The sequence below is a fragment of the Mobula birostris genome, chromosome 12, assembly GCF_030028105.1.
Source record: "Mobula birostris isolate sMobBir1 chromosome 12, sMobBir1.hap1, whole genome shotgun sequence".
NCBI lineage: Eukaryota > Metazoa > Chordata > Chondrichthyes > Myliobatiformes > Myliobatidae > Mobula > Mobula birostris.
The window spans coordinates 107,774,283-107,798,093 of NC_092381.1; the positions used below are offsets into that span (position 1 = coordinate 107,774,283).

The following is a 23,811-nucleotide window of genomic DNA, read 5'->3' on the forward strand; positions in this document are numbered from 1 at the left end:
TTGCAGTTGGTTGTCTTTTGGACATGGGTTGTTTGCCTGTCTTGTGTATGGGATTTCATTGATTCTGTGGTGTTTCTTTGTATCTACTGCGAATGCCTGCAAGAAAATGAATCTCAGGTGGTGACGTATATCTGGTTTGACAATAAATTTACCTTGAACTTTGACTAATCCTTACCTTCCCAACAGATGTGTGTTCTAGCCCTCAGATTTAATTCTGATAATTCAAGATTATGTACAAGTAAAGGCAATCGTTAGTCTTGCGAGACCATGGATCTGCGCCTGGAAAGTCTTCACTCTCCAGGGCGCAGGCCTGGGCAAGGTTGTATGGAAGACCGGCAGTTGCCCATACTGCAAGTCTCCCCTCTCCACGACACCAGTGTTATCCAAGGGAAGGGCGTTAGGACCCATACAGCTTGGCACCAGTGTCATCACAGAGCAATGTGTGATTAAGTGCCTTGCTCAAGGACACAACACGTTCCCTTGGCTGGGGCTCGAACTTACGACCTTCAGGTCGCTAGTCCAATGCCTTAACCACTTGGCCCGTGCCCTCACTGTACAACATACAGTGGAAAGTGTCGTTTACATAAACAACCAGCACAACCTGACGATGTGCTGGGGGAAGCCTGCGAGTGCTGCCACACATTCCGGTGTCAACAGAGCACGGCCACAATGCTCGGCAGAGCAACACAGGACGCAGTAAGCAACAAAACAGCAACAGCACAACGAGCCCCGTTCCTCCCTCCCACCAACGTATATACACAGTCCTCTAACCCCATTGTCAGTTGTTTAAATAATTCATTACGGGTTACAGGTATAAATACGTTCATTGCCCACTTCATCATGCTACCATGTGATACGCACGCCTCGTCTAAACCTGCATTCCCCGATTCCCATGTTTCCCTTGAATTAATTTAACGTTTTGAAGTTACAAAACTTAAACACCCAGGACAGACCTCATGCCCTCCAGCAGACATGGGCAGCCTCACGGAGACTCGCAGGCTTGGCCGTGGCCAACAATTTTTTCTTCTTCTTTTCAAATCTTTTTATTGTTATATACAGGAAAAATGACATGAGTACATAGAAGGAACAACACTTACAATGCCTCAAAAAAAAACATTATCTTAAAGATTGAAAAAAAATTTTGTGATAACAAAAAAAATCTACTAAACAGAAAAGTGAGAGAAAAAGAAAGAACCCATTAGGTGTACAGCCCCAGAGTCATGCATCATACAAGAAGCTTCTAAAAATAAACATCAAACCGCCAGCAAGAAAATAGACTAAAAAATTTACAATTAGATCGTGGAAAAATTATATCAATTAACTCAAATGATAATAACGAGCAAATGAGCCCCATCTTTTCTCAAAGTCAAATAAAGGTTCAAAGGTTCGACTTCTAATTTTCTCCAAACTAACAACAATTTGGCCATATTAAATCAATGAGCCTTTAATCATGAGCAAATCTGCAAATACTGGAATTCCAAGCACCGCACACAAAATGCTGGAGGAACTCAGCAGGCCAGGCAGCAGCCATGGAAAAGAGTGAACAGTCAACGTTCTGGGCTGAGACCCTTCTTCAGGACTGGGGAAAAGAAAAATTAAGTCAGAGCCGGAAGGTGGGAGGAGGGGAGGAAGAAGACCAAGGCGATGGGCGATAGGTGAAACCAGGAGAGGGGGACGGGGTGAAGTAAACGCTGGGAATGTGATTGGTAAAAGAGATAAAGGGCTGGAGGAGGGAGATCTGATAGGAGAGGAGAGAAAACCATGGAAGAAAGGGAAGAGGGAGGAGTACCAGAGGGAGGTGATGGGCAGGTAAGGAGAGAAGGTGAGAAAGGGAAAGAAGAATGGGGAAATGGAAAAGGAGAGGAGGGTTTGAGAAACCAGTGTTCATGCCATCAGGTTGGAGGCTACTCAGATGGGATGTGCTCCTCCAACACCTTTAGATGCTCTTTAAAGTTGTCAAAACTGCCAGGGGTGGGGGGAGGTGTAGTGGTAATGGGGACAAGCTCCCACTACTTATGAAATGTTCCCAATGGTGCGCACCTCAAATTGCCTCTGACAATCAACTCCAGCTCCGAGCCTTCACGTGTGGTTAAGCTACTAAGCCCGGCAGAACCATTTCTACCGACATGAGGAGGGCAAAGGCGGGTTGCTGGCGCCTTAAAACCAGTCGCTTCGGGCAGATGGGGCTCATCAGACCTGGTTGACACCTCATCTAGGAGAAGGAAAACTCTGATCTCAAACCTCTGCTGCCTTGAGTCTAGGACCAGAGGGCACAGGATAGAGGGACGTCCACTTAAAACAGAGATGGGGAGGAATTTCTTTAGCCAGAGAGTGGTAAATCTGTGGAATTAATTGCCACAGATAATTGTAGAGGCCAAATCATTGGCCGTGTTTAAAGTGGAGGTTGATGGGCTCTTGATTAATCAGGGTGTCAAAGATTATGGGGAGAAGGCAGGAGAATGGGACAATAAATCAGCCATGATGGAACGGTGGAACAGACTCGATGGGCTGAATGGTCTATTTCTGCTCCAGTGTCCTATGGTCAATATTAAACCAAACAATATTCCAAGCCTACAGCAGTCATCAATCAGCCTGGACCACAAACTTTACAAACTGGGGGAACTTTTCTCATATGTCCACTTCTTCATTTCCTCTTTCAATTCCTCCAACAGGTTCGGACAAACATCTGCCCTGATTGTCACTGAAATGTGTGTTTTCATTTGAGAACTGCAGGGTGATGGGCACAGGAGCAAAGGAACAAACTGGAATCAAAGTTTAGTGAAAAGTTGGGGAACTCGAATGCTTTTAAAATCCTGGGTGTCAGTATCTGTGAGGATCGAACCTGGACCCAACATATCGATGCACGGCAGTGACTATATTTCATTGGGAGTTTGAGGAGATTTGGTACGTCTTCTGTGACGGGGTCCTGAATTACCCCTATGAACTGTGCTTTCAAAAGAGAAAGAGAGAGTTGTGGAACATAGTCACCTTGTTAAAAAGAGAGAGAAAGAAAGAGAGAGAGAGAGAGAGGCGAAGACTGCTCACAGCATGTTTACACTTTGCAAGGACACTGGCAGCTTCCAAGTTCTTACAGAGAGAAGGGAGGAGCTGCTTGATGGACAGCTGGTGGTCAGCACGGTGAGATAAATAGAAGGTCAGCTGTTAGACCTACAGACACATGGTTTTGGACACTGAATGAGCTTTGTTGTGCCCACCGAAAAGGTGGGTTTTGGAGGAGCGATCAGGCGGATCGATCAGTGGCTCTCGCAGTGTGAAAAGGGCGTGACCGGTGGGGAGTTATTCGTGTGTCCAACCCTCGCCTGGGTTGATAATTCCACCACAGAAGAACGGTCCCCTTTGTTGTGGTCACAGTCAGTGACTTCTAAAGGATTTCGGAGGACAACGGGAAGATTGATGGCGTCAGCTCACCTAAAGACTCGAATCTCTCCCCCTCTCCCTCTCCATCACCTCTCAACTCAATACCATGAACTGAACTGAACTTTACTCATCATCGTAAGACTATCTATTTACCCCTAGACTCGAAGAAGCTTGGTTTTCATATATTTACACACTTATATATCTAGTCATTGCTAACCTGTTTGATTTATCTGCATTTTATATTCCTGTATTGCGTAGTTACTAATAAATACCATTAGTTAATAGCAATACTGGACTCCAAAGTGTTCTCCATTTCTGCCGGATCTTTAACCTGTCACGGGGTACATGACACTTCAAAAACACTCAAAAGTGTATATGATATACTGTGAAGAGCATTCTAACTGGCTGCATCACATTTGGTACGGGGTGGGGGTGGGGGCATGGCACAGGATCAAAATAAGCTGCAGAGATTGTAAACATAGTCAGCTCCATCCTGGGCACCAGCCTCCGTAGTATCCAGGACATCTTCAAGGACTGATGCCTCAAAAAAGCAGTGTCTATCTTAAAGGAACCTCATCACCCAGGTCCTGTCTTTGTTCTGTTATTATGTATTGCAATGTACTGCTGCTGCTGCTGCAAAGACAACACATTTCACAAGAGATGCCCCCAATTCTGATTCTCCGTCAGGGAGAGTAATGGAACCAATTGTGGGCAGCACAGCAGCGTAGCGGCTGGCGTATCTGATCACCGACTGGGGTTCGATTCCTCCGGCTGACCGTAAGGAGTTTGTACGTTCTCCCCGTGACCACGTGGGTTTCTTGCAGGTGCATGAGAAAGATTCCATGAATGAAAGGGTTAACGTATGAGGAGCGTTTGATGGCTCTGGGCCTGTACTCGCTGGAGTTTAGAAGAATGAGAGGGAGAATCTCTTTGAAACCTATCGAATATGGAAAGACCTAGATAGAGTAGGTGTGGAGAGGATGTCTCCTGTAGTGGGCCATACATTTCAAAAAGGGTCAGCATGGACTAGATGGGCCGAAGGGCTTTCTTGCACTTACTTCTTTATCATTCTATTCCAATGATGTGGGAGCACAAGAGTTCAGGTGTACATGACGATAAGGGGTACAGATCGAGCATGGATAGACACTTACTTCCCGGGCAGAAACGGCTAAGACCAGGGGGCATAATTTTAAGGCGATTGGAGGAAAGTATGGGGGGGATGTGTCAGAAGTAGACTTTTTACACAGTGGGGGTTGTGGAACACACTGCCAGATGTGGTGGTACAAGCAGATACATTAGGGACACTTATGAAACAAGATATGGATGTGGGAGGGAAGGATAAGATTAGAGAAGGTTAATAGCTTGATGCAACATCACAGGCCAAATGGCCTACACTAGGGTTAGGGTTAAATAGGTGTGTTGTGCTGTTCTGTGTTCTAAGATGTACAGGTTGGGGTTAGTCAATTGTGAACGAGCTCTGTTGGAACTGGAAGCATGGCAACACTTGCGGGCTGCCCTCAGCGCATCCTTGGACCGTGTTGGTCGTTGATGCAATCGACACACCTCACCGTATGTTTCGATGTCCACGGCAGTGCTTACGATGGAGCTGGAGTGAAGGAATCTGTGAGAATGTGGTGTTGGCGACCGGCTGGCTCTCACGCCCAGCCGGTACAGAATCATTGTTCTGCCGTGCTGTGGTTAGTGTGTGATCACGGATGGAGTAACCTCTGCTAGGCCCTGTCGTCCTGAGCAAACACAGCCATAAACGTAGTCATCGCTGACCGTCCAATTCAGACTTTTAATCACAAGCTGAACGAGGCCTACAATGAGTCACAGAACAACCCAGGTAAGCTATGAATCAGGGGTTGCTGGGCGGCGCAGCTCACTGGGGCAAGCTATATTTCTAAATACGTAAATACATAACCAAGGAACTGCAGCCCAAGCCTTGTAGCTCCTTTCGAGAGGTAAACCAAGACCTCAGTACAGGACCATATCAGCTGTAGTCCTGTGGGGACTCTTCTACAGTGGTGAGACCTGTCATAAGCTGGGGGACTGCTTCGTCACACCCACCCCGCACCACCCGCTACAAGCAGGACTCCTCGGTTGCCAAGCATTTTCTGATTCCCATTCCGAGGTGTCGATCCATGGCCTCCTCTTGTGCCAAGACAAGGCTATGGTCAGGGTAGAGGAGCAACACCTTATATCCCATCCAACTGGATGGCATGAACATCAATTTCTCCTTCTGGTAAACAAATCTCCACGCTCCCTCCTCCTCTATTCCCCACTCTGACCTTTCACTTCTCACCTGCCTATTACTTCCCCCTGGGTTCCCTCCACCTTCCCTTGCTTCTCTCTCCTATCCTGCTTCCCCTTGACCTTCCCCCACCCTGCATCTGGCTTCAGCTATCGCCTTCCAACTAGCCTCTTCCTCCTCCTCCTCTTAATTCTGGCACGTTGGGCTGCTGATCATGAAAACCACCATGACGTACAATTATACAACCCTCAAATCTGACTGCTTACAGGCCACAAACAGACATCCCCCCTCTCCTGGAACTTCCGGGAGTCTCCCGCATATTAATGTGGCTCCCTGATGCCCGCAAATTATATATAATATCACGGAAATCAATTTTTTTGACAGCGAGCGATAGAAAAGCAAGAGAGAGCGTGAGAGCGACCACAAGAGAGAGAGAGCGTGAGCGAGAGCGCGCCATTGCAGAGTGTTCCAAAAAATATATAAAACGTACGTCACTCCAGACTACACTAAAGTGTACCCCTGCCTAACAGGGGTCAAAAATAATGACAATGTTGCTCGCTGCACTGTTTGCAACAGTGACTTTTCTATTGTCCATGGTGGGTTAAGACTGTAAAAGACGTGTTGAGGTGAGTTTAACAGGTGTCATTCGTTCATTAGCATAGCTAACGTTATTTAAACTAGCTGGCTGGCTGCTAAGGAGCTACTCTATTGCAGACATCCCACCTCTCCCGGAAGTCTCCTGCAAATTGATGGTGCTACCTCCCTGAAATGAGTTTTTGCAGGGTGGGATGTCTGCACAAAGCAAGAAACCCGAAAGAACCCAATTAAAATTAGATTAAGGACCAACACCCAATTCACAAGAGAAAGGACAAAAGACACAAATCAGGCAAATAATAGAAGAGAGCAACAACCCTCTGAACCAAATTGAGTCCTCAGATCCACACCCCAGAGTAGGTCCAAAGCCTTGCTTATCAGTTCATCGCAGTAGCCGGCATGGAGCACAGCAGGCCGGGCAGTCTTCATGACCATGGAGAGAGAAGCAAACAGCGTGGGAGAGTGAGACAAATCGGCTGTCACCTCAGATACTGACACCCTGTCTTTCCTAGGCTGTAAGTAGTCTACAAATATTCCTATGTGATACAAGTAGTCTGAAATTATATTTGTGTTCAGCTTCTAGCCGTCTATCATAAACAAAAAAAATTTGGAGGAAGCAATGCTTTCGGAAAATAATAGTTGACCAGTGTATCCTGCCCTGTCCTTAGTTGCCTCATTTCTTCCCCTCATTCCTCTACCCTCCAAAGAGTATACATCTATTTTTTTTTTGAGTCATTTGTTAACGGAGAACAAGCCTTTCTAGGAATTATCCCTTAATCCCTTCTGGAGGGCTTCCAATTATATTGTAAAATAGGGAATCTACATTATACATGGCTAAATAAGGAGACCAGAACACTCAGGTCTCTGTCTGAGGGCACCAGTACCCACTCTCATCACCATACTACCTCTAAAGTGGAAAAACTGCTGTCATGGGAAAGCAGCATCCATCGTCAGAGATCCCCACCACCCAGGCCATTCTCTCTTCTCGCTGCTGCCATCAGGTAGAAGGTACATGAGCCACAGCCCTTGCACCACCAGGTTCAAGAACAGTTCCTACCCCTCAACCATCCAGCTCTTGAACAAAATAGTTCAATAGTTCCACTTAATATCAGAGAATGTGTACAATATACAACCTGGAATTCTTATTCTCTGCAGAAGAATCAGAAGAAACCCCAAATGAATGACAGAGAAAACGTAAGAACCCCAATAACCCCGCCCCCTCCCCATGCACAAACAGCACCAACCCTGCCCCCTCCCCCTCCCCCAACTTATTCCAGCATTGGGCATCAGCATTCCCACCTCCCACCCTGTGAGCAACAGCAAACCCCCGAACAGAAACCCGAACAGATGGTCTACAGTCCATCCAAAACTAACTGTCCACTCCAATGTTTCAACGTCACCAACTAGGGAGAGATGGATATCGCTCCTTCCGTAGCGACAGGGGAGACAACAGTCATTCTGGAGCGTTGCTTTTATTTGGAGTCTCCCTGCTCGAGAGCCGGAGAGAGAGCGAGAGTGACAGCGAGAGAGAGAGAGATACGGATAGATAGATAGATCAATCACTGAGTGCAGATCCTTGTGCCAGCCACTCGCGCTGTCATCGATGTTCCGGCTCCCGCTATGCTTCAGTTCACGACACCGGCAAGAATTCATGTCCACAGGGCCACGCAAGGCCCCCAAGGCACCAGAGGGGATAACTACACTCATTTGTCCCATCACTGAAATGTTCCCACAACCAATGATCTCACTTTAAGGATTCTTTATCTCATTATCTGAAGTTCCAGCTATTTATATTTGCATTTGCACAGTTTGTTGTCTTCTGCACTCTGGTTGATCTTTCATTGATCCTGTTATAGTTACTATTCTATAGATTTGCTGAGGATGCCCGCAGAAAAATGAATCTCAGGGTTGTACATGGGGATGTATACAGGTCCTCTGAAAATAAAATTTACTTACGAACTTTGTTCTTGAACTTTTTTTGATATCTCAAGGGCATCATCAAATAAAGCCCAGCTCCAGCCACCAAAGAAATCAAGTCACGTCCAACTGATACAGGGCATGATTGGGTGGTTAAGAAGGTGTGTGGTGTGTTGGCCTTCATTAGTCGGGGAATTGAGTTCAGGAGCCACATGGTAACGTTACCAGTCTATACAACCCTGGTTAGTCCACACTTGAGAGTATTGTGTTCAGTTCTGGTCACCTCATTATTGGAAGGATGTGGAAGCTTTAGAGAGGCTACAGAGGAGATTTACCAGGATGCTGCCTGGATTGGAGGGCATGTCTTATGACAATGGGTCGAGCAAACTAAGGCTTTCCTCTTTGAAGCAAAAGAGGATGAGAGGTGACTTTATGGAGATATACAAAATGATAAGAGGAACAAATCAAGTGGACAGCCAGAGACTTTGTCCCAAAGGGAAATGGCTTGTTTGAGGGGACACAGTTTTAAGGTGACTGGAGGAAAGAACAGGGGAGATATCAGAGACAGATTATCTACACAGAGTCGTGGGTACGTGGAATGCACTGCCAGTGGTGGGGGTAGAAGCACATACATTAGTGGCATTTAAGAAACTTTTAGATAGACACATGGATAAAAGAAGAATAGAGGGTACGCAGGAGGAAATGGTTAGATTGATCTTAGAGTAAAAAGCCAACACAACATCATGGGCTGAAAGGCGTGAAAGGCCTGTCCTTTGTTATATGCCTCTCCCTGCCCTCTTCCCACTCTCAGTCCACAATAGAGACCCATATCAGAACCAAGTTTATCATCACTCACATCATGGTTTGCTTTTCCTTTGTGCGCCGATGACCTTTGCAAAAGAGGTCACTGAATGTTACCATATACTACCTCAAGGTTCATCTTCTTGCAGCATTTACAGGAAAAAAGAAATATAATTCGAATTTACAAAAGCAGACAAAGACCGTCAAACAACCAATGTGCAAAAAAAGAGAAACTCTACAAATAAAAAATAAATAATACTGAGAACATGAGTTACTAGGAGTTCTTGCAAGTGAGTCTGTGGGTCACAGAATCAGTTCAGAGTTGAGGTGAGTGAAGTTATCTATGCCATTTTGAGAGCCTGATGGTCAAAGTCAGAGTAAAATATATTACCCGAGTATGTATTTGTTATCATATACTGCCTCGAGATTCACTTTCTTGAAGGCAGTTACAGGAAAATAAAGAAATATGATAGATTTTACGAAAATCTACAAATAAAGCCCATGATCCACTCCATTTGCCAATCTCATTGATTAAAGCACAGAGGGAGGTTGACATCACTGAGGCGAGTGTTCAACACTGTCTACCCGCCTCTGGCTCACTACTGCCGAAGGAGGGTGGCTACATGTGACAGTCGCTCTCTCCCTCTCGTCCTCTCACTCACTGCTCCCAAAGGAAGGTCCCGGCGTTCCAGTGGTCTCTGTCTCTCGATGGTGCTAGAGCCAGGTTTACTGGCCTGGTTTGTGGATTGGACTGTAGTTCACATTATGATGTGTTACTGGTCATTTCTTTTCCTTTTGCTATTTTTGTGCAACTTTAGGATTGGGGCGGCCTGTAGATAACGAACACTGAGCAGAGCTGAATATGGGTTCTTTCAACTTGGTGTTTCTATATTCGCCATTTTCACTCATTATTTTCTTGCTACTTTGCACAATTTGTTTTTTTGCGAGGGTGGGGGTGGGATGTATCTCTTTCAACGTATTCCATGGCTTTGCTTGTTTTGTGCGGACGACAACTCCCAGGGAAGTATACCGCATATGAACCGTGAATCCTTGAAGACTGACAAGCAACAAATCTGAAAAAGACAAACCTTGCAAATAAAAGGAACTGATGGTAGACTTCTGAAGAGGGAAGCCAGAGGTCCATGAGCCAGTAATCATCCGAGGATCAGAGATGGACAGGGTCAGCAACTTTAAATTCCTGGGTGTTACTATTCAGAGGGTCTGTCGGGGACCCAGCAGATAACTGCAATAATAAAAAAGCATAGCAGCACCTCTACTTCCTTAGGAGCTTGAGAGGATTTGCTATGTTGACTGGCTGCATCACAGCTTGGTATGGAAACATCAATGCCCTTCAATGGAAAATCCTAAAAAAGTAGCAGATTCTGCCCAGTACATCACGGGCAAAGGCCTCCCCGCCATTGAGCAGATCTACATGAAACACTGTCGTAGGAAAGCAGCACCCATCATCAGAGATCCCCAACACCCAGATCGTGCTAGTTTCTCGCTGCTGCCATCAGGCAGAAGGTGCAAGAGCCTCAGGACTCACACCACCAGATTCAGGAACAGTTACTACCCCTCAACCATCAGGCTCTTGAGCAAAAGGGTATAAGTTATATAACCATGTAACAATTACAGCACGGAAACAGGCCATCTCGGCCCTTCTAGTCCGTGCCGAACTCCTACTCTCACCTAGTCCAACCGGCCTGCACTCAGTCCATAACCCTCCATTCCTTTCCTGTCCATATAGCTGTCCAATTTGACTTTAAACAACAACATCAAACCTGCCTCAACCACTTCTGCTGGAAGCTCATTCCACACTGCTACCACTCTCTGAGTAAAGAAGTTCCCCCTCATGTTACCCCTAAACTGTTGCCCTTTAACTCTCAACTCATGTCCTCTTGTTTGAATCTCCCCACTCTCAATGGAAAAAGCCTATCCACGTCAACTCTATCTATCCCCCTCATAATTTTAAATACCTCTATCAAGTCCCCCCTCAACCTTCTACGTTCCAAAGAATAAAGACCCAACTCGTTCAACCTTTCTCTGTAACTTAGGTGATGAAACCCAGGTAACATTCTAGTAAATCTTCTCTGTACTCTCTCTATTTTGTTGACATCTTTCCTATAATTCGGTGACCAGAACTGTACACAATACTCCAAATTTGACCTCACCAATGCCTTGTACAATTTCAACATTACATCTCAACTCCTATACTCAACGCTCTGATTAATAAAGGCCAGCATACCAAAAGCTTTCTTCACCACCCTATGCACATGAGATTCCACCTTCAGGGAACTGTGCACCATTATTCCTAGATCCCTCTGCTTTACTGCATTGTTCAATGCCCTACCATTTACCATGTATGTCCTATTTTGATTAGTCCTACCAAAATGTAGCACCTCACATTTATCAGCATTAAACTCCATCTGCCATCTTTCAGCCCACTCTTCTAACTGGCCTAAATCTCTCTGCGAGCTTTGAAAACCTACTTCATTATCCACAACTCCACCTATCTTAGTATCATCTGCATACTTACTCATCCAATTTACCACCCCATCATCCAGATCATTAATGTATATGACAAATAACATTGGACCCAGTACAGATCCCTGAGGCACACCACTAGTCACCGGCCTCCAATCTGACAAACAGTAATCCACCACTACTCTCTGGCATCTCCCATCCAGCCACTGCTGAATCCATTTTTAATATTCAATATTAATACCTAACGATTGAACCTTCCTAACCAACCTTCCATGTGGGACCTTGTCAAAGGCCTTACTGAAGTCCATATAGACAACATCCACCGCTTTACCCTTGTCAACTTTCCTAGTAACCTCTTCAAAAAATTCAATAAGATTTGTCAAACATGACCTTCCATGCACAAATCCATGTTGACTGTTCCTAATCAGACCCTGTCTATCCAGAAAATTATATATACCATCTCTAAGAATATTTTCCATCAAATTACCCACCACTGACGTCAAACTCACAGGCCGATAATTGCTAGGTTTACTCTTAGAACCTTTTTTAAACAATGGAACAATATGAGCAATACGCCAATCTTCTGGCACCATCCCCGTTTCTAATGACATTTGAAATATTTCTGTCAGAGCCCCTGCTATTTTCACACTAACTTCCCTCAAGGTCCTAGGGAATATCCTGTCAGGACCCGGAGACTTATCCACTGCTATATTCCTTAAAAGCTCCAGTACTTCCTCTTCTTTAATCATCATAGTTTCCGTAACTTTCCTACCTGTTTCCTTTACCTTACACAATTCAATATCCTTCTCCTTAGTGAATACTGAAGAAAAGAAATTGTTCAGAATTTCCCCCATCTCTTTTGGCTCCACACATAGCTGTCTACTCTGATTCTCTAAGGGACCAATTTTATCCATCACTATCCTTTTGTTATTAATATAATGGTAGAAACCCTTGGGATTTATTTTCACCTTACTTGCCAAAGCAGCCTCATATCTTCTTTCAGTTTTTCTAATTTCTTTCTTAAGATTCTTTTTACATTTTTTATATTCCTCGAGCACCTCATTTACTCCACGCTGCCTATATTTATTGTAGATATCTCTCTTTTTTCGAACCAAGTTTCCAATATCCCTTGAAAACCATGGCTCTCTCAAACTTTTAACCTTTCCTTTCAACCTAACAGGAACATAAAGATTCTGTACTCTCAAAATTTCACCTTTAAATGACCTCCATTTCTCTATTACATTCTTCCCATAAAACAAATTGTCCCAATCCACTCCTCCTAAATCCTTTCGCATCTCCTCAAAGTTAGCCTTTCTCCAATCAAAAATCTCAACCCTGGGTCCAGACCTATCCTTCTCCAGAATTATACTGAAACTAATAGCATTGTGATCACTGGACCCGAAGTGCTCCCCAACACTTAGTTCACTCACTTGTCCATCTATTGAGTTGTTCCCACAACCAATGATTTCACTTTAGGAACTCTTTATCTCATTATCTCATGTTCTCATTATTTATTGCTATTTATTTATATTTGCATTTACACAGTTTGTTGTCTTCTGCTCTCTGGTTTATCTGTCATTGATCCTGTTAGAGTTACTATTCTACAGATTTGCTAAGTTTGCTTGCAGGAAAGTGAAGCTCAGGGTTGTATGTGGGGACATATAAGGACTTGAATAATAAATTTATTTTGAACTTTAAATACTAAGAATACGGAATTGCAAAGAGATCAGGGCTGATGCAGTCTCACCACAGCCCTATGAAGTTGCATCAAAACTTGGTTAATTTTAAACTTCATACCCTTTACACCAAAGAATAATATTCCAGGGTTGTAGCACTGGGACAAGTTTCAGAAGAGTGTAGTGTTGCTAAGAAACAGAGTTATTGTTGGAATACTTACTTCTGTGTTTTGGCCACAGGAGGTAAACATAATCTGTAAAATAAAGTGTGATATTTAGAGATTCAATTAATGAGTGGTCAGTCCTCAGAAATAAACCAGCCCCAACCCACCACCCTGCCTGCCAAGAGGGACGGACTGAGTGCCTGACCTGCAGATAATTTCCTCGCTCCTCGTCACTCTGTAGGTCCAACAGATCATCGATGTTCACCTCCTCTGGCATCTTGTCTGTCTGCAGAGAGAAAAATTCAACTTAGCCTTGTTCTGTTTGCCCCCTTCCCACAATCCCTGGGAATTCACCTCAGGGTCACCCAGACCAGAACCTCCAAAAGATTTTGCAACAAATCACATTGGGCAACAAAGATTTTGCTTCCTGAATACTTATGGGTGTACCGATGGATTTTGGACTGCTGATCTTGAAAATCACAATGAAATTTCCTGATCACACACTATATTTTTAATCACCAATATTTGCTATTTCAATTCATAATTGAAGTGAGAATAACTGATGCCAAAATCAAAGAAAGCATTTTTGTTGGTCCACAAATTAAACAGGTCATCAATGACAGGCAATTCGAAGAACTTCTAGTGGGACCAGAGAACATTTCATGGAAGGCATTCAAGATGTTGTTGAAAATTTTCTTGGCAACTACACAGCATCAAACTACATGCAGCTGGTTGACAACATGCTTCAAGCATATAAAACTGTGACGTGCAACACGTCACTAAAGATTCATTTTCTGCATTCCCATTTAGACTTCTTCACTGCCAATCTTGGCACTGTCAGTGACGAGCATGGTGAAAGGTTTCACCAGGACACTGCCATCATGGAGAAACAGTATCAGGGCAACTGGAATATATCAAAGCTCGCTGATTATTGTTGGACAGTTAAGCGAGAAGCCTCAGACACTGAGCACAAATGAAAAACATTAACAAAACATCTTTAGCTTATTTAAAATATTGCAAAGCATGAGCACCGTTATGCAATTAAATGGATTATATTCAATAAAAGTTAATTGCTTGTTTCTCCAAATTCCTACATGATACAAGTAGCCTGGAAGTATATTTGTGTTCAGCTTCAAGTAGTCTATCAGAGAAAAAAAAATCTGAGAAGGCACCACTTGAGAAAAATTTTTTGTCCAGTGTTACCTGGAGTCTTGGGATCATACCTAAGCTTCTAGTGGGTAACCGAGACCCACATCACTCTCCTTCTGCACGAATACAATGTTATGTATCCGCATGGCAAAATAATTTTTATTATCAAAGTACGTATATGCCACCATTTACAACCCTGTCATTCATTTTCCTGTGGGCAAACTCAGCAAATCTACAGAAGAGTGACTATAACAAGATCAATGAAAAATCAACCAGAGTGCAGAAGAGAACAAACTATGCACGGGGGAAATATAAATAAAAAGCAATAAATAACGAGAACATCGCTGTCTGAGGCCTAATCCTCACACATACAAGCAGGCACGCAAATAGGATATGAGTGAAACATCAAGACCTACAGTGAAATACAGAGCACGCAGAACAAGCCCACATGGTCGCGGGGAGAACACACAAACTTATTACAGACAGCGGTGGAATTGAACCCAGGTCACTAGCGCTGCAACGCTGTCACCTTTCAGCGCGATACGGCAGATTCCGGGCGGGCACGAGAATCTAAAGCGATGCGCGATCTGCTGCAAGAACTCAGTGGGCTGAGCAGCACCTGTTGGGATGGAGAGGGGAGGAACTGTCAGCCTTTCAATCCAAAACGTCGGCAATCCCTCCAACCCCTACAGATGCTGCTCGACCCGCTGAGTTCTTGCAGCAAGTTGTGAGGGGTAAGTTTTTTTACTCAGAGAGTGGTGGATGCCTGGAATGTGCTGACTGATATGGTGGCAGAGGCAAATACATGAGAGGCTTTTAAGAGATATTTGGCTAGACACATGGATGTGAGGAAGATAGAGGGATATGGACATGGTGCAGGTAGGAAGGAATAGTGTTTGTGCGTTTTTGATTTGCCTTTTAGCTGGTTCAGCTAAAGGGCCTGTTCAGGACTGTGCTATCCTATGTTCTGTGTTCTACAGAGAAACTAATAACAGCTCCAAAGACTTCACCCCTGGAGAGAATTTTTGATGGGCTACACATGGAGACGACGTGAAAGACTGGCCCAGGGTAGAGGACTCTGGAGAACTGCCGTCGGTAGCTGATGCCGCAGAAGTGATGGGGCTTCAGTAAGTAAGGAATTCACTTCTGACGCAAACCATCAAACACGAAGCAGGTACAAGAAATTTTAGAAGCGTGAAATAGATGCCACCTACGAACCCCTAAGAGCTGAAGAAGTGCGAGCCAATAGAATTCAAAGGTCAACTGAAGGGGTAGCCAATCAGGACAGGCTGTGAGGAGGTAGTGGTCTACTTGCTACACCATTGTAATGTTCTGTATTATTTCAGAATATTGAGCAGATATATAGGCCCTTCGGCCCAACATGTTGTGCTGACCTATTAACTTATTAAGATCAATGCAACTCTTCTCTCCTACATAGCCCTTTATCTTTCTTTCTAAGAGTCTCCCTAATGTACCTGCCACCACCAGCACCCGGGCAGCGTGTTCCAAGCACTCAACACTGTGTGGAAAAATCTTACCTCTGACACTCCCATATACTTTCCTCCAATCACCTTAAAATTACACTCCTTGGTATTTAAAAATGCAAACACGAGGAATTCTGCAGATGCTGGAAATTCAAGCAACACACATCAAAATTGCTGGTGAACGCAGCAGGCCAGGTCAGGACGAAGGGTCTCGGCCCGAAACGTCGACTGTACCTCTTCCTAGAGATGCTGCCTGGCCTGCTGCATTCACCAGCAACTTTGATGTGTGTTACTCCCTGGTATTGTCCATTTCCACCCGGGAAAAAGTCTCTGGCTGCCCTCTCGATCTGTGCCTCGTAACATTTCTATCAAATCACCTCTCATCCTCCCTTTCTCCAAAGAGGAAAGGCAGAGCTCACTCAGGCTATCCTCACCAGACAAGCTGTCCAGTCCGGGTGGTGTCCAGAATCAAGATAACTATCACCGGCAGATGCTGTGAAATTTGTTGCTTTGCAGTAGCAATGCAATACATAAAAACACATCATAAATTACAATAAGAAAAAAATATACAAAGTTAAATGCATGGTACAGAAAGAGACCAAATATAGTGAGTTAGTGCTCGTGAGTTCATTGTCCATTCAGAAATCTGACAGCGGAGGGGAAGCAGCTGTTCCTAAAATGTTGAGTGTGTCTCTTCAGGCTCCTGTCCCTCTTCTCTGATGGTAGCAGTGAGAAAAGGTCAAGTGCTGGGTGATGGGAGTCCTTAATGATGGATGATGCCATTCTCCAGTGTCACCTTTTGGAGTTGTCCGTGACACCGCGGAGGCTGGAGCTCGTGATGGGGCTGACTGAGATTACAACTCCCTGCGGCTTTTCCTGATCCTGTGCAGCGGCCTCTGCATACCAGATGGTGATGCAAGCCACAGTACATCTGTAGAAATTTGCTGGAGCCAAGTGGATTGAATTCTGCATGTACAGCCTCAGGACCTCACACCACCACGTTCAGTGACAGTGACGACCCCTCAGCCATCCGGCTCTTAAACCAAGGAGTGTAACTCCACTCACCCACAAACTGTACACTCACTTTCAAAGACTTTTCATCTCATGTTTTCAATATTTATTGCTTATTTATTGACTCTTATTTTTTCTTTTCATTTTGTATTTGTGCAGTTTGTTGTCTTTTGCACAATGGCTGTTTATCTGTCTCTGTTGTGTGCAGTCTTTCATTGATCCTATTATGGTTAGCATTCTACCGTGGATTTATTGAGAATGCCCGCAAAATGATGAAACTCAAGGTTGTACAATATTGTGCGAAAGCCTTAGGAATATATATAGCTATACATGTGTTTCTTTGTATTTACTGTGAATGCCTGCAAGAGAGTGAATCTCAGAACAGTATATGGTGACACATCTGTACTTTGAACTTTGAATTCTCCATCCCCCTGCCCCAAGCTTTTTAATGGATAACTCCAATGGTTATCTGTCTCTTTCTTAACCAGGTTCAATGGCCGTGTGCGCGATGATTTCGATGATGGAAACTGTGAAACATCTCCTCACCCCCCACCCGCCAAGCAGACTGCGTTGTGACACCAGCAGTTTAGTTTAATAGAGAACAGATGGGATTTCTGGCTACTCTTGCTTCTAGTTTGAGTACACATTTCCAGCCATACAACAATTAAATCAAGATGTTTTAAACAAATGAAATAAATTGCAATCAGTCAAAAAAAACACTGTGTTTCATTGTGTAAAATGCTCAGAGACACCTTGTACAGGTCTTTGTGTGTGTGATTACCATAGAAACATAGAAAATAGGTGCAGGAGTAGGCCATTCGGCCCTTTGAGCCTGTACCGCCATTCAGTATGATCATGGCTGATCATCCAACTCAGAACCCTGCACCAGCCTTCCCTCCATACCCCCTGATCCCTTTAGCCACAAGGGCCATATCTAACTCCCTCTTAAATATAGCCAATGAACTGGCCTCAACTGCTTCCTGTGGCAGAGAATTCCACAGATTCACCACTCTCTGTGTGAAGAAGTTTTTCCTCATCTCGGTCCTAAAAGGCTTCCCCTTTATCCTCAAACTGTGACCCCTCGTTCTGGACTTCCTCAACATCGGGAACAATCTTCCTGCATCTAGCCTGTCCAATCCCTTTAGAATTTTATACGTTTCAATCAGATACCCCCTCAATCTTCTAAATTCCAACGAGTACAAGCCCAGTTCATCCAGTCTTTCATCATATGAAAGCCCTGCCGTCCCAGGAATCAATCTGGTTTCATCCTGAGCCGCATTAGGTGGGTGCCCAAGTTCAACTTGTTCAAATGGTTCAATTTAATATCAGAGAATGTATACAGTAAACAACCTGAAATCCTTACTCTTCAGACATCCACAAAACAAGAAACTCCATAGGATGAATGGTAGAAACATCAGAAGCCCAAAACACCCCTTCCTCCCTCCCCCCACTTGCTCCTGAAGCACCAGCCCTGCCTCCCCCACCATGCAGGCAACAGCAAAGCCCCAAAGAGTCATTGATCTAGAGACCATCTGAAATCACAGTCCATCCCAGCACTTCATTATCTCAAATAGGCTCTCGCTATCTCTCTCTCCAGCGAGGGAGAAAGATACCGCTCCTGCAACGACAAGAGCGGGAGACCAGCAGCTCGCTCTTCCGATGTTACAATCTTCCGCGGCGCTTGCCTGAGCCTGAAACTTGAGGCCTGACAGGCTCCCACTCTCCGTCAAGGAGAGAGAGTGAGATAACGCTGGAATGCAGCGGTCTTCTTCCGACAGCAGCGCACACTGCCTGCTGGCCCAAAGTCTTAGTCTCCCATGGTGAAATTGGCGACAAACTGGGGTTGCTAAGTGGGCATATCAACTTGGAGCGGGAGTTGGCCATTTCTGACTGTGGATTCAGTTCTACCCACAAGCCTTATAGACTGAAAGACACAGGAGCAGAATTAGGCCATTCACCCTATCGAGTCTGCTCTGTAATTCCATCAAGGCTGATTTATTATTCCTCTCAACGCTATTCTCCTGCCTTCTCCCTGTAACATTTGACACTCTTACCAATCAAGAACCTATCAACCTCCTCTTTAAATATACTCAATAATTTGGCCTTCAAGTTAACGAGGCTGCTCCGCTATTTCATCATGGCTGATCCATTTTCCCTCTTAGCCCAATCTCCTGCCCTCTCCCTGTATCCTTTCATTACCTGACTAATCAAGAATCTGTCAACCTCTGCCTTAAATATACCCAATGACCTGGCCTCCACAGCTGCCTGTAGCAATGAATTTCACAGATTCTCCACTACTGGCTAAAGAAATTCCTCCTCATCTCTGTTCTAAGTGGATGCCCCTCTTTTCTGAGGCTGTGCCCTCTGGTCCTAGAACCCACTGTAGCAGATGTCCTCTCCACATCCACTTTATCTAGGACTTTCAATATTTAATAAGTTTCAATGAGATACCTCCTTAATCTTCTGAACTCCAGCGAGGACCAGCTGAGAGCCATCAAATGCTCCTCACACATTAACCTAGGATCATTCTTATGAACCTCTTCTGAACCCTCTCCAATGCTGCTGTTAGAGAGGATTTCTTTTTGGGTAGATGATTTGTTTACACTTAAATGACTTTGGCCACCAGACTTCTATTTTAACTGTTTGACAAAGGACTGTGGATTGAGTCCACCACAATGGGCTTCCTAAAAGGTGTAAATACCAGATGCTTCTGGTGCCTGATGCTGTAGTTTCGAAGGCAGTATCACTTATACATTATAAATATTAATTGTCTTCTATGTTAGCACGGGAAATGCCAAATAAATGTATCGTAGACTTAACTTACATTCCTAAAGACTGTAGATACCAACCCAGACATGTTGGCGTCAGAAGGATGAAATCCAAAGGTGTGATGTTTGTACGTAGCTTCAAAAGGAAGCATTGTCTAAGTATTGTCTATAATTTTTAAGTAGCGATTGCCTTTGTGTTTAGCATATAAATATCGAGCCCACATTTAGCTAGCAGACCTTTCTGCGGAAAGCGTCTCCATCCGTAAGATACCTGCTATACCTTGTTGTGTCGAATAAAGAAGCTGCTTTATATCTACCAGTGACTCTGTCTCTCCGGTAATTTCATCCACGCTACAACAGCTACCATATCTTTTCTTAGATAAGGGTCCCAAAACTGCTCACAATACTCCAAGTGAGGCCTCACGAGTGCTTTATAAAGCCTCAGAACCCCTAATTCCCCTACTATGCAAGTATCTGTGTTTTAAATACATTTTATCAGTTAGCCTCTACTTCTTCCGAGCAGAGTCCCACAGATTCACTAGTCTCTGGGTAAAGCAGGTTCTCCTCATCACCGCCCTAAGAAAACAGCGCCCAACGTGGGGTCCAGATCCCTGACCCTCAGATTGAGTCTCGTGCTCTAGTGATGGAACTCACGAAATCACTCTTGATTAAACAGAATTACTGAGTTGGTAAAACTTTATGGCTTGTATTTATTATTGGCACACGTACCAGGATGTGCTTCTGGCTTCCGATCGCACCTCGTTGTTGCTATTTTGTGAGAATTTTGATCATGGTGGACTAGCTGTGCGGTCTGAAGTTCATGAAAGACACAGTGCTAGATTGAGCCTGGAGGCAATCAAGGTCATTTGGGCAAGACCCTTAACAGTGTTGCTGAGCAGAGAGATCTTGGGGTCCAGGCTCATAGCTCCTTGAATATGGCTGCATGGCTCAAAATGGTTAAGGAGGCTCATGGAATACTTGCTCTTACTAGTCAAGGCATTGAGTTCAAAAGTCAAGAGGTTATGTTGCAACTTTATAAAACTCTGGTTAGGCCACATCTGGAGTCTTATATTACAATTCTAGTTGTCCCACTATAGGAAGGATGTTGAGGTTTTGGAGAGGGTGCAGGAGAGGTTTACCAGGATGCTGCCTGGTTTAGAGGGCATGTGCTATCACGAGAGGCTGGACATACTGTGGGGTGCTTTCTCTGGAGCGGCTGGGCTGAGGGAAGATCTGACAGAGATTTATAAGATTATGAGAGGCATAGATAGAGTAGACAGGGAGTGTCTGTTTCCCAGGGTTGAAATGTCTAATACCAGAGGGCATGCATTGAAGGTGAGAGGGGTAGGTTCAAGGGGGATGTGAGGGGTAAGTTTTTTACTCAGAGGTAATAGGTGCCTGGAATGCACTGCCTGGTATGGCAGTAGAGGTAAATATATCAGAGTCTTTTTAAGAGACGTTTGGATAGGCCTGTGGAGGATGGAGGGATATGGACATGGTGTATGTAGGAGGGATTAGTGTTTGGGGATTTTTGATTTGCTTTTTAGCTGGTTCAGCACAACACTGTGGGGCCAGTGGCCTGTCCTATGGTGTAATGTTCTACGTTCTGTGTGGGGGCAATGGATTTGCCCAGCCGAATCACCTTCTACCAGCACTAGGTCCTTGGTCCCGCACCTCATGGCCTTTCCAGTTCCATCCAAAGTCAAAGTAAATCAATTATTAACGTACATAGTATGACCCGGAGATTCAATTCTTTTTGCAGGCATTTACAGAAAAAAAAAGCACAGCAGTCAGCTCAATGTTATGACAGCACCAGCCACCCAGGTTCAATTCTTGCCACAATTGGCAAGGATTTTTTACGTTTTCCCCGTGACCACAAGGGTTTCCTCCGGGTGCTCTGGTTTCCTCCCACAGTCCAGACACATACCGGTTACTTGGTGAATTGGTCATGAGTATAATTCGGCAGTTACTGTGCTGTATTTCTAAGAAAAGCAAGAGTATGTATGAAAACTGAGCAAATAAAATATAAATAATACTGAGAACAAGAGGTGCAGAGTGCTTGAAAGTGAATCTGTAGGTTGTGGAATCAGTTCAGTGTTGTGGTGAGTGAAGTTATCCACACTGGTTCAGGAGCCTGATGGTTGTGGGGTAATAACTGTTCCTGAACCTGGTGGTGTGGGACCTGAGGCTCATTGTGGTGAGTGAAGTTATCCACACTGGTTCAGGAGCCTGATGGTTGTGGGGTAATAACTGTTCCTGAACCTGGTGGTGTGGGACCTGAGGCTCGTTGTGGTGAGTGAAGTTATCCACACTGGTTCAGGAGCCTGATGGTTGTGGGGTAATAACTGTTCCTGAAGCTGGTGGTATGGGACCTGAAGCTCATTGTGGTGAGTGAAGTTATCCACACTGGTTCAGGAGCCTGATGGTTGTAGGGTAATAACTGTTCCTGAACCTGGTGGTGTGGGACCTGAGGCTCATTGTGGTGAGTGAAGTTATCCACACTGGTTCAGGAGCCTGATGGTTGTGGGGTAATAACTGTTCCTGAACCTGGTGGTGTGGGACCCGAGCCCCTGTATCTCTTAGAAACCATAGAAACATTACAGCACAGAAACAGGCCTTTATGCCCTTCTTGGCTGTGCCGAACCATTTTTCTGCCTAGTCCCACTGACCTGCACCTGGACCATATCCCTCCATACACCTCTCATCCATGTACCTGTCCAAGTTATTCTTAAATGTTAAAGGTGAGCCCACATTTACCACTTTATCTGGCAGCTTATTCCATACTCCCACCACTCTCTGTGTGAAGAAGCCCCCCCCAATATTCCCTTTAAACTTTTCCCCCTTCACCCTTAACCCATGTCCTCTGTTTTTTTCTCTCCTTGCCTCAGTGGAAAAAGCCTGCTTGCATTCACTCTATCTATACCCATCATAATTTTATATACCTCTATCAATTCTCCCCTCATTCTTCTACGCTCCAGGGAATAAAGTCCTAACCTATTCAACCTTTCTCTGTAACTGAGTTTCTCAAGTCCCGGCAACATCCTGATGGCAGCAGCGAGGAGGGAGCATGGCCTGGGTGGTGAGGTCCTTGATAATGGATGCTGCTTTCTTATAGAGATGTTCAATGCATATTGCTTTTGCCACGGTTTCAGACAAGTCCTGCACCTTCCAACCAACTGTGGGACAAAACAGTCATCTCCTCCTCTTGATTGCACCAATTACTTTAAACCTGGATGGCGCCTAATGGGGTTTCACGACTGGCCAATATTCAGCACACCAAGGGCACAGCCTAAGAGCCTCGCTTGACTTCGGAGGCCTGTAGACAGGGGAATCAGAAGTCAGTGTCTGGGCAGGAGATCGGTGTGTTGTGGGAGTCAGAAGATATAAGGCTGTGTGCCCGGAGACCTGAGATCTTTGGGCACAGAGCTCGGAAAAAGCGACGTAACGGACTCTTAACATTGTAAACCAGCGAGTTGTTTGTTATGTCTCCCCTCTTGCAGTGAAACAGAGACACCTCTTTCTCCCTTATTAGGGAGAGAGAGAGCCTGTGGTATGTCGAATACCAGGTGAACGAGTAGTCTTTGGGGTACTGCAAGTCTGTGTCTTTGCTGTTGCTTTGCTGCATGCTTGAGTGCTCGATGGTGGGTGCTGATGTTTTTTTTTGCTGGTGGGAGGAGGGTGGATCGCTGCCACTTAAGTGCGGGAGGGAGGGGAGCTGGGGGGGGGTACTTTGGGGGTCCAACCATCATTCATTCTTTGGGGGGGGCGCTCCTTTGTTTTTCGTGGATGTTTGCGAAGAAAAAGCATTTCAGGATGTATATTGTACACATTTCTCTGACTTTAAATGTACCTTTGAAACCTTGAATTACGACCATTTTGAAAGGGATATTGAGCCGGAGAGGGGTGGGGCTGATGAGGGTCTCAGCTACAGGCAGACTGAAGTAGGGCAGAGTCGTGGATCGCAAACTGATGGATGAGCCTTTGACTTGGGTTGAATCAAAGTTAGAATAGGAATGGAAGTCAGGGAAGAGAGACACTGCAAAGAATTTCGCCCTGCTATCTGCGTCCTCAAGCTCACTTATGCGAACGGAACAGAACTGGCTGAAGGGCAACTTGAGCCACAGTGCTGAG

The 23,811-nt window shown here is 44.9% G+C and overlaps 1 protein-coding gene across 1 annotated transcript in view; it reads right to left on the minus strand.

Annotated features, from left to right (window-relative positions):
• Positions 1-23,811, minus strand: part of ppp1r14ab (protein phosphatase 1, regulatory (inhibitor) subunit 14Ab) — a 93,908-nt gene that overhangs the window by 15,207 nt on the left and 54,890 nt on the right. The window contains exons 2-3 of the mRNA XM_072274434.1: positions 13,474-13,554; positions 13,326-13,358 (exon numbers count right to left, since the gene is read on the minus strand). Of these exons, the coding sequence (XP_072130535.1) occupies positions 13,326-13,358; positions 13,474-13,554 (114 nt within the window). The remainder of the gene's footprint in view (positions 1-13,325; positions 13,359-13,473; positions 13,555-23,811) is intronic.